This window comes from Muntiacus reevesi, chromosome 11 (genome assembly GCF_963930625.1).
Source record: "Muntiacus reevesi chromosome 11, mMunRee1.1, whole genome shotgun sequence".
Lineage (NCBI taxonomy): Eukaryota > Metazoa > Chordata > Mammalia > Artiodactyla > Cervidae > Muntiacus > Muntiacus reevesi.
This window is the reverse complement of record NC_089259.1, coordinates 29,841,600-29,858,500: the sequence shown is the minus strand read 5'-3', so window position 1 is coordinate 29,858,500 and position 16,901 is coordinate 29,841,600. Positions and strand designations below refer to the sequence as shown.

Sequence of the window (16,901 nt, the reverse complement as noted above, 5' to 3'; positions counted from 1 at the left end):
ACCCACTAACCCTACCACCCAGTCATTTCTCCCCTGTTTCTGCTTCCTCATCCGTTAGCTCATCAAACAGACATGATAATTTAGCAAACCCCATAGAACTGGTAGGAGGAGTAAACAAAGCAATGTTAGTAAGGGGCTTCAACAAGGACCGGGCGCCTAACAAGAGGGTGTCAAGTCAAAACAGATCTGGAAATGCGGCTGATAAGGGCACCTGCCTCAGATGCTGGTCGACAGCCGTGGAGGGTAAATGAGACTTTTGTAAACTCTTAACAGCTCCTTAGGTATCTGGTGAGCGCTCAGTACATTTTTATTATTATTTTTGATAAGGAAGGCCTATAAAGATAGCATATCTTCAAAGGTTTTAACAGTCACACATGAAACCAGAAAACAGCTGAGTGACACGCTCGACGACGTGGCCTGGGCGGTAAATAAACTCGACATCAGAGAGAACGCAGCATGATGTCTGCCCTAGAATGTGAAAGGGGGGCCCCGGTGGCCAGAGGCTGGGGGAGTCCTCTAGGTTAGGGAGCCAACGTAGGCCGTCAGGGGGCCGTGGGGGTAGATGGAAGTTCGCAGGCTGGGCTCGTGCCGTCGAGACCCAGCGAAGCCCGCGGTTGTGCTGGGTTGTGCAGCTGGCAGTAGGAAACCCGCCCTGTGGGTACCCCAGGGAGAGGGCCTCTCGTCCTCTGAAAGTACACTTCGCGGGGCTGCATGCTTTAGGAAGAAGTTTTCCTCCCCTAATTTCTCTCACTGGCTATTTCACCCCCACTTGTCTAGAGCCTTAACTCTCTGTTGTTTTTGGAATCAAGTAAGTTGTCATTTAACAAAAAACAGTGATAATGGGCTGGATCCTGTCAGTGATCCAAAGTCACCAAAATGCTCTCGGTATATGAGTTCTTTTTGAGTTGCCAGACTTGGTATAAAAAGAGGCATCTCAAGTGTTTAACGGAAGTACAGTTTATTCTCAGGTTACTAAAACTCAGTCGAGCTTTCAAAGGCTTAGGATATGATGGACTAGTTCTCAAGTATTTTTCAGCCTGTAATCTTGATGTTTTTTGATATCAGCTTTGGAACAAACAGTGAGTCAAGGATGTTCACTCTGGTTATCGGTGATCTTCACTTATCTATCCACATGGACAAAAGGGTCACAGTCATAGAGTGTGTTGCACTGGCTGTTGAATTTGCTGCCTCAAATGGGAATCTTACATATGAAACTTTACAAATACCATATACATGTAAACAAGAGATTATCCCCAGAAAATTTAGGAAATTCCTCTCCAAAAAACTATAGCAGTTTTAAAGCATGAATAAAGGGAAGAGAGACAGAAAGTCGACAACGTGGTGTAGCCGAACTCAATAAATGCTGATAATAGCATATTGGGCAGCAAAGCATTTGCCTGCAATGCAGGAGACCATCTATCATGCAGGAAATGCAGGTTCGATCCCTGGGTTGTGAAGATTCCCTGGAGGAGGGCATAGCAACCCACTCCAGTATTCTTGCCTGGAGAATCCCATGGACAGAGGATCCTGGTAGGTTATAGTCCATGGAGTCACAATGGGTCAGACATGACTGAGCAACTAACTCACCACCCCGATAGCATATTAGAATGGTATTTAGGAAAGAGTTCATGTAATTCATATAAGACTCTTTATGCTGATAGACAGTCTTCTTTTGGTCCTCGGAAGATCAGAAACAGTTGTGAGGAATATATTTTTGTTAGTCATTTGGCTTTTGAGATGACATTAATTAACCCTTTGATACCATTCAACAAATTCTGACAACTCATGGGCCAATTTCTGTATAAATGAGGTGTATGGGAAGGTAGTAAGCCATGACTAAGCCATGACTGTGGGTCAACTTAGTTATATTAACTCATTTAAACCATACTACATTCCTATGTGGTAGGTATTATCTCAATTTTATAAATAAGGAAGCAGAGGCTCAGAGAGTAAGGATAAGTGAGTTTCCCAAATTCTCTGACCCAGGAGGTTCAAACCCTCTCAAAATGTCTTAATATTTTCTGTTTGTAATAACTTCTTGTCTCTCCTCTAATTCCAGAATGGTTGTGAGCTTTCAAATTGGTTCAACTCTAATTCTTTAACCCACATCCAAAATATGAAAACTGAGTTTAAGTCAAATTCACTACTTTCAAAGAATCATCCAACATCTCATAATAACATTTCATAAAATATGAAATATATTTTGTGATCAAGTCACTTTAGGGAACACAGAACTTGAAACCACAATCCTACCTGATTTCTTCAGTATAGGACTTCTTTGGGTCCTTAATAAAATACTGTGAGCTCCAAATCTCTAAGGAGAGCCTATACAGACATTGCTTCCCAAGTTGCTTGCTTATTCACATATTTATTCATCCTTTTATTTTGTTAGAATACTGCAAGGGATGACTTTTTTCTGAAACTATCCTTTTTCTTTTATTTCTTTTTAATTGGAGGATAATTGCTTTACAATATTGTGTTGGTTTCTGCCCTACATCAACATGTATCAGTCACAGTTACATGTGTGTCCCCTCTCTCTTAAACTTCCCTCCCACCTCCCAGCCCATCCCACCCCTCCAGGTTTCACAGAGCACCAGATTTGAGCTCCTTGCATCATACAGCAAATTCCCACTGGTTAATCTAATTTTACACATGGTAATGTATACGTGAAACTATCCTTCTCAGTAGCGTATCACTTTGCCTCTTTGCACCTACATTTTCTATTCTCCAAATGGAACTCAAGACAGTCCAAAAGTCCCTTTAGCTTTAAAAATGCTATGATAAAGCCTCTCTCCCCACCACCCAAAGTCTTGGCATTTGTACTACCAAGTGAGCTTGCTAAGGATAGAATGAGATTTGTCGAAAACCACTCCATTCATTCATTCATTCACGGAACATTTATGGATTGCCAACCACTCCGACAGGTTTGGAGGACAAAAAGACAAGATACAAATAACATGAAATACAATGTCTTCAGGATGAGGGCATGATATGATGATAAACATAGAGGAAGACAGCATGACACAGTACAGGAAGAGGACAGTAGCAATATGCGTAGATAATACAGACTCACATGAACTGATAACTACAAAATGGCTCAGTAAGAGAACAGAATTACTCCTGGATAATAAAGACTCTTAGAGGACCTGCCTTCTCTTTGCAGGGGTTGAGTAAGGCTTTCTGATGCGAAAACACCCAATCTGCATCTGAAGGGATGGGTCAGTCTTCCATGAAGACATGCCAGGCAGAGGGGACACAGGAGCAACAAAGCATAGAGTTTGAAGCAGCGTAACACATGCCGTGATCTACAAAAGCGTGGCAATTGCTAGAATGTAGAGTTCAAGGCAGGGGAGCATACAGCTGTATGGAGCAGGCAGGGACCACTGTGGAGGGCCTTCCTTGTCAGATGCTTGAACTTGGTCTTGTGATGGAGAGCCAGCAGAGGACTTAGAACAGAAATGTGACATTTTAGGCAACTGGGTGGCAAAAAGATGCAAAGAGAGAAGAGAGGGAGGGAGACCAGTTAGGAGACACCTGCAGATGTTCAAGGAGTAGATAGTGAGCACCTGAACCAAGAGACTGACAAGAGGGAAGCAGAAACAGTTCATATTTTGTACAACCTGCCCAGCCTGATGGACCAGAGGAAGAGGGGGAAGAAGGGAGACCACCTTTGGTGTGGACGATGGATACATGGTGTCTATACAAGAGGAGAAGAACCATGTGATGTGATCAGTTTTGGACCTGCTTGGTGTCCGGCCTAAGATATTTGTAGATATCTTAAAATCGGCGACGTTCTACCAAAACCTCTTTCTGTGCATCAAACACAAACAGATTTCATTTTGAGTAGAGGATTCACATGGAAGGAGGATTCCACATTGCCGATATTTGAATTAGGTTGTTGGGATGTTGCAAATAAATGGCAACTTTATCTTTACTATAAATGTAATTACTAGTCAAAATTAGAAATAAGTTCATTTTAATTTTATTTAAGGGACTTCCCTGGCAGTCCAGTGGTTAAGACTGTACTTCCAAAGCCGGGGGATTGGTTCGAGCCCTGGCTGGAAAGCTAAGATCACACATGACTCCTGGCCAAGAAACCAAAACATAAAAAAAAAAAAGAAACAGAAGGAATATTGTAACAAATTCAATAAAGGCTTAAAAAAAATGGTGCACACACAAAAAAAATCCTTACAAATCTTAAATAAGAGACATACAACAGACAATGTTTATACTTGTGGATTTAAGTAGTTTTTTTTTGTTGTTGAAAGAAGATCAACACATGACCATCAGTTTAGTTGTTTTTTTAATCAGTATTCCAAAATATAATTTTAAATATTTTTTAAACCAAAATCATTGAAATTGGTATCAGTGAACTAAGGAGTTATAAATCTACTCTGAACTTCAACTATGCCAGGCATTCAAAGCTCTGCTTTACCTCGACTTGGACGAACTAATTCCTCACTTTTCCCTGTTGTCCAGATGAACTGAAACATTTTCTGAGTGGCTCTTACCATTTTCTGAATGCACAGTTTTTTATTTTTATTGTTTTTGGCAGCTTGTGGGATCTTAGCTCCCAGACCAGGGATCAAACCCAGGCCCCCAGGCAGTGAAAGCTGAGTCCTAACCACTTGACCACCAGGAAATCCCCTGAATGCCTGATTTAAAGCAGACTCCGGAAGGCTCTACGGGCTTAGTAATATGGTCTATGTAAGAACTGACTTCAGTATCCTTCCCTGGAAGTAGCTAAACCATGAATCAGAGCTCAAATATGATTTTTGCAGTTCTATCAACAGTTCTAGACATCCTGGAAGAAAGTCATAGGGATTGTAGGAGGCTGAGGAGAAAGAGGAAACTCAAGGAAAAAAGTCTCTTACCAGGTTCTTGCTGTATTTTGTGGTTGTTTTTAAACCAGGTTATCTGAGGCTCTGGGACGCCATTAGCATGACAATCTAGAGTCGTTGAACTGCTGATGGCTACTGTGCGGTCACTGAGGTTTCGCAGGAGGTAGGGTGCTTCCTGATCTAGTGGATAAAGAAAGGGAATTGTTACTACTGGTAGGTCTCATTCTTTCATTATATATGCATATTGACACTTTGAAATAGAAAAACAGCAAAACTCAACTGTAAGTGTTCGTTCATATTTTGTTCCCTCCATTTTTCCTCTGTAGTTAGCCTACCGCTTCTTCTTAAGTTACTGTGATAAACTGAAATCTGTTAGAACACAGAGGAAAATCAAGAACTCAGTTCTGTATTTTTAGATTTCAGTATCAAGGTTTTTGCCTGGCCAGCTAGTTTCCTTCCTTTCTTTGAGAGAAGCTTTTTTTCCTAAAATTTACAGATTTTTGCATATTTTAGGAACTAAAAAGGAAACGGACATGATTTTGGATATGGCTGGTAGTGAATTTTTACATATATGCAGGGAGTTACAGTGATGAGCTAACTGAATTTTGCATTTTTGTGTTTTATTCACATGATAGTGATGAGCTAATCGAACTTTGCATTTTTGCATCTTACTAACACGGGAGGGCATGCTTGTGTCTCTCAGCAGTCAGTAACCTAAACTGTAAGGTGGCAGACCAAACAGGAGAATTTCTTGAACTTTGAAAACTTTTTATTAGGAGTGTTTCCTTCCTCCAATCCCTTCCCCAATGCAAACGACCAAAGGATTAATTCAAGAGACAGAGGCACAGATGTGTAGTTTTTGTACTATATAATAGCACAAATATTGTATTTTATATTACTTTCTCTTAAAACATACAAATATGATACAATACAATTTATTTTAATAAAATGCCAACCAATATAGTACAACAAAATGAACTTAATACATTAGGAGGCAATATATTATGACACTAAAATCCCACACAGAAACAGCAGTACCCCAAGGCCCCGTGAGTACAGCATCTCTATTTTAATGGAGTCAGTCCTGCTGATGTGTATACATTCTAGTTGGACAGGTGCTGGATTGGTAAGTCAAGCTTCCAAGACAGGATAAAATTGGCTCCTATAATCTTTCCCATTGTCTCAAACCATCCTCCTCATCACTCGTTGCCCATCTGGGAAGATAAATCAAAAGAGTTCTGGCATCACTCACACATTCTGTGTGACTGGTTTCTGAGCTGACTCTCCCGTTTCTGATATCCTCCTCTCATTGAACCAACACTGTGAAAGCAGCCTGTATGTGTGTGCACTTAGCCGCTCAGTCGTGTCCCACTCTCTGTGACCCCACGGACTGTAGCCCACCGGAATTCTCCAGGCTAGAATACTGGAGTGGGTTGCCATGCCCTCCTCCAGGGGATCTTCCTGACCCAGGGATTGAAGGTCTCCCTCATTGTAGGCGGATTCCTTACCGTCTGAGCCACCAGAGAAGCACAAGAATACTGGAGTGGGTTAGCCTATCCCTTCTCCAGCGGATCTTCCTGACCCACAACGCTCTAAGAGATGACACCTTGCAATGAATGGCTTTGATTCCATGTCCCTGCAGGACTCTGCTGAGTCCCCACTCCTTTCTGTTTTTATTCCTGCAGGGAGACTCTCTGTATGAGCATTCAATATGTAGGAGGAAACAGACAGAACAGGCTCCATCTTGAAAGCAGGACGCCATCCAGGGTTGGACTGTGGACTTTGAGCTGTGTGCCCAGTATCTATGGAAACAACACACCAACTGGAAAACCAGGCCCCCAGGAAGGAAGAGCCCCATGGCTCCTACCTAGACTCTCCATCGCCTAAAAGAACACCCTAATTATCTGTGTAACCAAATAGAATCATACATTCTATTATGCTTATTGGGGTATGACCACAGGCCTATTGATAACTGTCTACTGTTAACTACCTAGGCTTAAGGCATATGAATCATGGGTTAACTATGATTGTATCTTTCTCTTCCTTTATTCAGACAAGTTTCAGGGCAATTGGGGAGGTGGGTTTGGGCATGTACACTTAGGGTATATAAGGTTTTCACAAAAACTGGTTGGGGTCCTTGGCTAAGAGGAGACTCTGCCTTGGGCCCGCCGGTGTAATAAACTGCACTTCACTATCTCCATTGTCCTTCTGAGTGAGTTTGTTTCCCGGAATGCATGGTTACAACAATTAGAGCAGTTGAGAAATCTCAGGTTAAAAAGTATGTTACTATATGACTCTGATAACATGTTGATATAGCATGACATGGCAGGGTGACTGTCTGTTAGAAGAAACAGATTTCTCATTCAGTTTGGATTTCCATAGCTTATCATTAGTCTTTTCTCATTTTATACAAAATGAAATCTGAAGGCAAAAAGAACTGAAGGAGTCCTAATGTATCGACTCTTCAAATAGAGTGTGAAATGCATAACAGCAACCATCCTTTGACCTGTTTTAGTGTAGTTCCCCTAGCCTGTCGTGCAGACCCATTTTAACATTTCTGGGTTTACATTCTGTCCGCTCTGTCAAGTAGCTTTTCCTAACTGAAAATGCAGCCATGTATCAAAGTCTTCCACTTTGATAAGTTTTACATGCTCAATCATTACAATTTTGACGTTTTTTTACACAGTCAAGACCCCAGACATATCAATGAAACATGACAAGATAATAAAGAACAGCATCATATTACTATTTCACATATTTTACAGCCAAGTGTGACACAGCTCATTTAAAACCCAGAACAGACCCAGTTCACTGGGTTATACTTGTAGTGGCTTCTTCTAGCACATTTACTATTTCCCAGGCACTAAATATGAAAAAACAATTCATCATTACCCATAGGTCTTATTATAAAAAGGAAGCCTGAATATACTGCCCATCACACCCAGATTATTTTCATGGCTACAAACTGGAACCATCAAGAGCACAGACAGGATTTGGCTTCCCTGACAGGTGTGCTTGAAAACAATGCTTATATGAAAGAGAACGTTTGAACATAAACGTCACGCATAGCTCCCCAAAGCCCTCTTTGTACTACACGAACATCAGATGAGAAGTGGCACAAAGACTGAAGAATGAACAGAGGACTCTCAGTTAAATAGAGTTCATATCAATATTTCTGAAACATACAGTATGAGGATTTTTCTCTCTGTACCCATGTTTGAAAAAAAAAAGTTCTCCTAGGTGCAAACTCTCATTTTTGGAAAGTTTCTAAATGGCCTAAATCAACCAAGGAATCTTTTTTTTTAAATCAATCCCCACTTTATAGTCATCTATTTCAGCATTTTTAAATAGAGAAAAGGTACATTGCACCCATATTTTTAAACCTGAGTTATTTGATGGAAATAGAAAACTGCTTTCCAAAATTTAATGAAGGGGAGAAGATCCCTTCAAATGGAGAAAACCAGGATGAACAGAATATTTCTGCTGGTCATCAAGCACCCCACCAGGTCCTTTTCCTCTCAGCCTCTGCGCCCCAGAGATCTGCCGGGTCCCACAAATAAGTGGTTTCTCTTCTCCACCTGGAAAGGGGCCTGAGGAACCAGCCTCACACCCTCTACTCCATCTCAGTTATTCTCCTTAGCAGGCTCCTTGTTCTTTCTTGTTCTCCTCCCCGGCCCTTATGCCACACCCAGAAGACAAATGGACAAAAGTCAAAACCCACCCAATCATATTTTTTCTTTTTGAAACTCTCTGGAAGGATTCATTACTCTAAGGAATTCTTAACATCATCCTTTGTAAAATACTACTATGTCCTTTCCCTACCCGGGAAATGATTGGTTCTGCATGTCCAATTCACCATATTTTTTCATTTGCTTTTTCAGCTTTATTAAAAAAAAAAACTGAGTGCTCCCCTCCCCCAAGTCCTATGGCACCAAGGCACTGTTTCCTGGAGGAACACACTGACTTATAATGAACAATTCGCCAGGCGAAAGAGCCATAGGCAAAATTTCCAGATACAATTGATTATTCTTTCCTTTGGGCTGACAACTTCCAGGTTGCTAATTGTTTTCAAAGCATTTGGGGCTCCATGAAAGTGGCAATCTGGGGAAAAGCTATTGTTTACTCCTTCACATCTGACAAAAGCAATTCCCACGTGAAAGACAAGTTTAGCCGTGGGACAGAGCCTGCTACCTAAAGGAGGAAACGGTCTGGTGAGTTCCCAAGCCTCAGGAGCTATCACGCTGTCACCTCCTACTTACTACCCAGTCCAGTCACTGCTGCTCTCAGCCTTGGCTATTTTGGTCATTAGAATTTGCTTTCCCGTAGTTCAGGCAAGTCACAGGCAATGATCAATCATAAATGAAAACAACAGAACAATGCATATGAAATTGGTGAAAAAGTCACTTTCCCCTCAAATGCAAGCTGAAAACAAAGAGATTACAAATCTCTTTGGATTGGAAAATGGGATACATTTTTAAGTGACTCTTGAGTACTGCTTCTATAATTTTGCCATTAATCCCCAGGGGAAAAAAACCGTATTAACATTTGCATATGAGGGAAGTCGACTTTTTTTTTGATGGACAAATTTGAGATTGACGTTTAGGAAAATGCATTAAACCTCTGGTCACAATAGCCTTTATTTCCTTGATAAATTGATTATGGTACACCGTTGAATGGCATCCATCGAACAGGGTAAAGTCCTTTAATCAGGAACAAGCATATTGAAAATGAAGGTGTGATCCACTTTTTGTTCAGGTGCTGTCAATGGCTATGTGGTCCACTCAGGGGCAGTGAGGAGGGAGCCCAGTGGACTAGGTGACTAGCTACTGGGATCGCAGGAGAGAACTGGGCTTGGTCTGAGTGGACTTTTATAATTCACACTGTGATAAAGCTTTAAGATCCCAACACCGTGCACCTCTGGGGCCCATCTTAGATGCTCCAGTTTAAAATTAATGTGCTTAACATATTAAAAAAAAAAAGCATCTTCAAATAAATAAGCATTATAACTTGCTATCATCCAGGTGCTATTTACAAGTCAAAGAGCAGAGGCAACAGCAGGAAATAAAATCCGGCAGAGGTCCGACAGAGTCTCCAGTTCAAGTGTCCCTCGTTCTGGGCTGGCCAGTGAACCAATCCATGTCCATCTTTGGTAGACACCAGCATCTGTTTAAATTATTCAGGTTGGCAGCTTGGAAACATCAACATAGAAAGGGGTGGGCATTAAAGTGGAAGGAACGGATCAGTCCCCAGCTGTCGTTTATTAGGCGGGAGAAGACAGCAAAGAGCAAAACACAACAGAACCTCCAAATCCAAACGTGCACTGGGTCGGCCCCAGAGAGGACCCCAAAGGCGGACCCCTTTGGCCCAAACGGGGTGCCCCAAGCTGGGGGCCCCAGGCGGGCTCACTGTTATTCCTATCATCGCCAAACTCATTTTGGGAGGAGCTTCTCCTCTGAGCCGGAAAATGAGCAACAGTGACAATAAATCAAGATGATATGAGACAACTGTTACTTGGTAATGAGTCCTTTAATGTTTTACATTACTTTGTGTGGTACAATCATTCCTTGTGCTTTTAAATTTGGAGATCCGAGAGAAAACAGCCTTTTTGTTGCAGTGCTCACCTCTAATGATCACTTCTTTCTTCTGGAGGACTTCTTCCCCTGTGTACATGTTCCTAGCTCGGCAGGCATAGGTGCCCGAGTCTTCCAGGGAGGCGTTCTTGATGACGAGATGGAACGTCACGGAGTGCTCTTTCGTGACGGCTGTCTTTGGCTTGCTGATGCTCTGTTGCATGGTCCGGTTGTTCACTGTCCGCAGCAAAATCCAGGTAACGTCTCTGTACAAGAACTTGTTCACCGTGCAAGACAGCTTCAGGTCCTCTCCTTCCACAGGCATTTTGTCTAAGCTCACCTGAAATCCATGGGGCACATCTGGAAGATAAGAACAAAGGACTTGAGTTCATCAGAAAATCAGTGTTTCAACCTGAGACTGTATCTCATCACAAGATAGTCAAGGATCTTAAGAACTGTCCCTGCACAAATGGTCTCAGCATCATTACAAGGATGGTATTTATCTTTTTTTTTTTTTTTTAAGGGAACTGATCAGATGTGGCAGGTAGGAACCAACTCAATTTGCTCCATCAAAGTGAGGCAGGAAGTGCAAAATAGGATCTTCTTAGGAGGCTATGTTTATTTACCAAACATTGCTTGGTGGAAAGCTTTCTTATAACTTGGGATGATAACCCATTGCTCTTTCATGTATAGAGCTCCTCCTGGCAAGTGGGCAAGATAGTGAAGGGATCTAAGAGGAGTTTGTGCTAAAAAAGAAACCACAGGTGCTTTGATAGGCAAATTTACATAAACTAAGTAGTGAAGGAGACAGGAAGTCCCAGGCTGGAGCTAGAAGACTCCTGTCAACACTTTAATCCTACACTTTGGACTGACAGCATCCTTCCCTAGCTGCTGGCCCATCATTCCCCTGCTCTTTGCTGGCACCGAGGGGCCAAAGGGAGCCAGCTATCCTGCTCAGGTACCCATTTATGGTGATTGTTCTACTTAACTTAGGGGCTTTCCTGATAGCTCAGTTGGTAAAGAATCCGCCTGCAATGCAGGAGACCCTGGTTCAATTCCTGGGTTGGGAAGATCCGCTGGAGAAGAGAAAGGCTACCCACTCCAGTATTCTTGGGCTTCCCTGATGGCTCAGCTGGTAAAGAATCTGCCTGCAATGTGGGAGACCTGGATTCGACCCCTGCATTGGGAAGATCCCCTGAAGAAGGGAAAGGCTACCCACTCCAATATTCTGGCCTGGAGAATTGCATGGACTGTATAGTCCATGGGGTGGCAAAGAGTCGGACACGACTGAGCAACTTTCACTTCACTTTGGTCATCACTTCACTTCTACTTAACATAAAAGAGCAAGAGTTCTTCTGAAAATGTGGATAACTAATTTGGGAAAGTTGCCAGAGTGCACAGAGTGGGGGACGGATGGTTTCTAAATCAGATTTGCTCTCAAAAACATATTAAGGGACTTCTTTGGTTTCCCTAGTGGCTCAGACTGCCTGCAATGCAAGGGGACACGTGTTCGATCCCTGGGACAGGAAGATCCTCTGGAGAAGGGAATGGCAACCCACTCCAGTGTTCTTGCCTGGAGAATCCCATGGACAGAGGAACCTCACAAGCTTCAGCCCATGGGGTTGCAAAGAGTCGGACACGGATGAGCAATTAACACACACACTGGTGGTCCAGTGGTTAAGACTCTGCATTTCCACTGCAGGGGGCGTGGGCTGGATCCCTGGTAGGAGAGCTAAGATCCTGTATGCCAAGGTGTGGTCAAAAAAAAAAAAGAAGAAAAATTCTTGAACCAAATACACATACAATATATCCACTTAAAAAAAGAAAACAACATTGCACAGTTTCCTAAAGGGACTACATCATTAAAAGGCATTTTCTCTGACGTCCATCCCCAGCGAACCACCATTTCCATCCTCTTGTCCTGTCTAGCCACACCTCACAGCTTCCCTCCTCAGCTTTCTTAACCTGGACCATCATTTGGCTTCTGCACTGACAGTTCCTTCATCTCCTTTTGGACCATCTCACCAGACAACTTTAGAAAATCATTGGTTCCTGGTCCTGAACTGGCCTGCTCTCAAAACCTTTCCATCGCTTGTGACTAGTGGCATATCTGCACTCGAGCAAAGAATTGTCGCCAACATTTCACAAAGAACTTTGAAGATGAAAAGCGCTATGTTATGCTATTATTATTATTATCCTTTGCACACAAAGCTATAAAGAAACCTTTAAACCTTAAGGGGACAATAGTCCAAAATTAGATATCATATCAACTCTTTCCTAAACCTCACTTTGCTTGTTTTTCTGATTTTTCTGGGCTTTGGCTGTATTATAAAGTGTCACGACTGAAGAAATGCCAAAGTATTCATCTGGAACCTGGGACCTGGGGTGGGGGTAGCAGTGGTTTACGAAGCCGTCAATGAAGGGAGCGAGAGGAGGCACCATGGGCTTGTCTGCTTTTAAAATAAAAAACCGAAGAATTTGCCAGAAGAGGCAGAAGCAGCTGACAGTCCTTTTTTTATTTTTTTTTTTAACATAACAATAAGGAGTCAGAAATAGCCCCTCGAATTCAGCATCTTTTTATATTTGGTACACTTTCCCAGCATGAGGAGTACACCATCAGCCATCAACTTTTACACACATACCAGGACAGAAGTCTCATGCCCTGGTTGCGATCCACTCATTTCTCAAAAGCCGGCGGGCGTGCATTTACCAAGTCTCATCCTCGCGGTTAGGACCCAAGAGGGCCGAAGTAACACCATTGAGATCATGTTGAGAGTTTCTATTTACTTTAGTGATTTGAAACTTCCTGTGGAAATAGCTCACAGGTTTCCTGATGGAAGATTTTGTTTATCTTTGCCAAGCACCACCAGGAATCTCAAAATAAAATGCATTTAGTGACATTGGGAAGCCAGGGAGATAAGGCCGGGCTGTTCCTGTCTGAGCCTCAGTAATTGCTAACACACCCACAGTCGTGCTGAGTGCCAGCAAAACAGCAAAAACACACACAGGGGAAGAGAAAAGCACCAAGGCAGTTTTCAGGTCTGTTTCTCGGGCGAGGGACCCTCTTGAGAGGCTGGTTTGGTTTGTGTTGTCAGACAGCGCTTAGCAATGATCTATGTCTCAGGACAGCCCCTCTGCTGTTCTTTTCTGACGCATAGGAGATGGTAAATAAGATGTCCTAAACTAGTTAATGAATCCAGAGGGATTTCTCCCCTTAATTCATGTCAATTTTTTTTCAGCCTGAGTACAAAAACAGACCTAAGAAAGTAAGTCTGCCTTCTGACTCTCAAAGTGAAAACAAGCAATCTTCCCACACTTAAGAATCTGTAGTGGAATCAGTCCAGTCAGCAGCAGAACCAACTCATACTCATGCATCTGACACATGATCACATCCACGGCGTCTTAGGAGATGGCGTGGAGAAGACTCACCCTTGCTCAGAACAGACGTTCTACCCAGGGTTAGATGATAGAGGACTGTATTTACAAAGGTGCACACTTGGGGCTGGCCATTTTGACATGATTGGATCAAATGAACGAATGAAGTTCATGACAAGAGACAAGTATAGAAGTTAAAAGGATGAAAGGTGTCTTCTCCTTTGGCAGGTGGCGATAAAGACGTGACTTCTACTGGAGAACAGAAATAGTATTCTCTAGATAATAAGTGGTGACTAGAAAGTTTTGCTTGTTTTAATTAGGTACTGTGGTGTTTTCTGTTTAGAGTGCTGAAAGGTTCTGATTTTATTTTTATTTTTAATTGGGGCATGGTTGCTTTGCAATATTGGGTTTCTGCCGTACAACGAAGTGAATTAGCTATAGGTATACATATATCCCCTCCCTTTTGGACCTCCCTCCCAACCCCTCCCCCATCTCATCCCTCTAGTGCATGGCAAAAGTGTGGAGAAGAAGCCATGGAAGATGTTCATGGCCACAGTGAACCAGTTTCCATCAGTTTGGAAGGCAACTCTGTTGTTGTATTTTAAGGAGGGGCCAACCTTGACTGAAATGAGGATCAGTAAAGATCCAGATCGAGGTCTTTTGATTTCAAGCAGTTAAATTTTAGACAGTTCTTTTAAAGCATGCACTAGGTCAAATAAAAACACTGAATAAATATGCACTCATTTTTCAGGAAATAGTCATAGAAGGTGCAACATTCCTAAGAGTATTTAGTCTCATCTCTAGGCTTTCCTCACAGCTCAGTCGGTAAACAATCTGCCTGCAATGCTGGAGACCCGGGTTTGATTCCTGGGTTGGGAAGATCCCCTGGAGAAGGAAATGGCAACCCACTCCAGTAGTCTTGCCTGGAAAATCCCATGGACAGAGGAGCCTGGCAGGCTACAGACCATGGGATCACAAGAGTCAGAAATGACTTAGCGACTAAACCACCTAGTGAGACTAAATCTCATGACAGAGATTTGAGTAAGAAAAAGAGAGTTGTTTTAGAAATAATGAATATCAGTAATGTTCGATTACCAGTCAAAACTGTACTTTTTCAAAACTGGGAGCCAAGAATTTAGGAGAATGATATGCTAGGCAATGGGATTTGATTGGAATGAATTTGTGCTCAGTTTTAAGATTAAAGCTCTGAAACTTCTAGAGGAAAGATGTCATGAGCTTCGAGTCAGGTATATTGGAATAGAAGCCCCATCGCTCCTTTCCATGGATGAGCCTTGGGATCTAGAAAACGTTTCAAGTGCCCCATGGTTATATAGTGGATCACGTGGTAGGGAGAAGGTGAAGGGTGAGTTCTGTCTGGGTTTAGCAGGGGGTCCGCTCAGTCAGCTGGGGTCCTTTCAGGAGTAGTGCTGGGCGCAGATGTAGGCTGGAGCCATGGAGAACTCAGGGGGATGTGTGGGCTGGAGGTTGATGCTGGATGTTGAGCACAGATGAACCTTCCTTGGGGATGCTGATCAATGAGGGAATGAGAGGAGCTCCTCTCGGTCAGGGCATCCTCTGCCAGTACTGCCTGTGGACCCAGGCAGAGGGCTCTCTGTTCTGGCTGTACCCCTCCCCACAATGGAGGGGCCAAGCAGGGTCCTGGAATTCCCTGGGAGATGATCCCAAGGCTGCTTCCAGATGGTCTCAGGCTTCCTCCCCCTCCTGAGGTCAGACTGCTGGGCAGTCTGCACACTTGGGGGGCTCAGGGAGATGGTCTGGGGTAGGAGGAACAGAGTTCGGAGGTATGGCTGGGGAGACCATCCCCAGTGTCCACGGCCCCTTGCAGTGGGGAAAGAGCCAAGTGATGCTGGCTGGCCAGGGGTGGGCTCCTCCTGCACTACCACACGCCCCTCCTAGCATCCCCAGAATTCTCAATTTGCACTTGACTCTCAGGTCATCATGAAAGTATATTTGTCCACCAGAGGCTAAAACATATCTACCAGCTTATTTGCATGATTTAGAACTTGCAAGTGGTTAGACGTATAGTTTGTGGGCCTGTTGGTCCTCTTGCCTCGATTCTGAAGATGCCAAGGCCAGAATGTTCTCTTCTTTCGATCGATTCAAATTCTAGGCCCCTCAGGACGCCCCCTCGGGTCCAGGATCACCGCAAGTCCTGCTTCCTTCTCAGGGGCTTAGAGCAACACTGTATAATACAGGACCACCTGTGGCTTCCGAGCCTTGAAAATGTGGCCAGCGGGACTGGACTGAATTTCATTCAATTTTATTTCAATTCCAATTTTAAAAACCAAAGCAGTGTAATATTTTAAAAAATACTGAAGACATGTTAAAATGATAGATTTGGGATCTGTTGGGTTTAATAAAATGCACTTTTTTCTTTAAAAAATGGTTACTAGGAAATGTTAAATCATGCATGTGGCTTTTATATTTCTGTTGGTGGCATTGACTTAGCGTTGGTAAATTCATCGGTCACGTTAATTCTGCTCATTCATCTTTTATTAAAAAATAATAAATTTCTTTATTTTTGGCTGTGCTGGGTCTTCGCTGCTGCTCTGACGTTTCTCTAGTTTCGGAGAGCGGGAGCTGCTTTCTAGTTGGGGTGCAAGCTCATTGTGGTGCTTGCTCACTGCGGTGGCTTCTCTCGTGGAACACGGACCCGAGGGCATGTGGGTTTCAGCAGTTGTGGCCTCTGGGCTCTAGAGCGCAGGTTCTGTAGTTGTGGTGCATGGGCTTACTTGCCCCATGACACGTGGAATCTCCCCAGATCAGAGATTGAACCTGTGTCCCCTGCATTGGTTGGTGAATTCTTTACCCCTGTGCCACCAGGGAAGCCCTGCTCATTCCTTTTGATACTAGAACATAGACAACATTTCTTCTTTGTGTTTGTGGTCTTCAGCCTGTCTTCCTAATGAGACATGCTGCTCATTAAGCTTGAACAAACATATTGAATATTCAGCACAGAAAAGGAATGGGATCAATCCTTCGGACTCTAAATCACGCAGTTAGTGGCCGTGGACTTAGATGTTCGGGGTTACCTTGTGCTCACCCTAACCAGTCGTGTCTGACTCTTTGCGACCCCATGGACTGTAGCCCACCA

General features: G+C 43.2%; 1 protein-coding gene across 2 annotated transcripts in view; it reads right to left on the bottom strand.

Annotated features, from left to right (window-relative positions):
* FLT1 (fms related receptor tyrosine kinase 1) overlaps positions 1-16,901 on the bottom strand; it is a 198,930-nt gene that overhangs the window by 76,397 nt on the left and 105,632 nt on the right. Inside the window, exons 13-14 of one of the 2 annotated variants that reach the window (XM_065901622.1) lie at positions 10,463-10,771; positions 4,875-5,021 (exon numbers count right to left, since the gene is read on the bottom strand). In XM_065901622.1, the coding sequence (XP_065757694.1) occupies positions 4,875-5,021; positions 10,463-10,771 (456 nt within the window). Of the gene's footprint in view, positions 1-4,874; positions 5,022-8,730; positions 10,772-16,901 lie in introns of those variants that run through there. The other variant, XM_065901623.1, reaches the window with a different exon arrangement.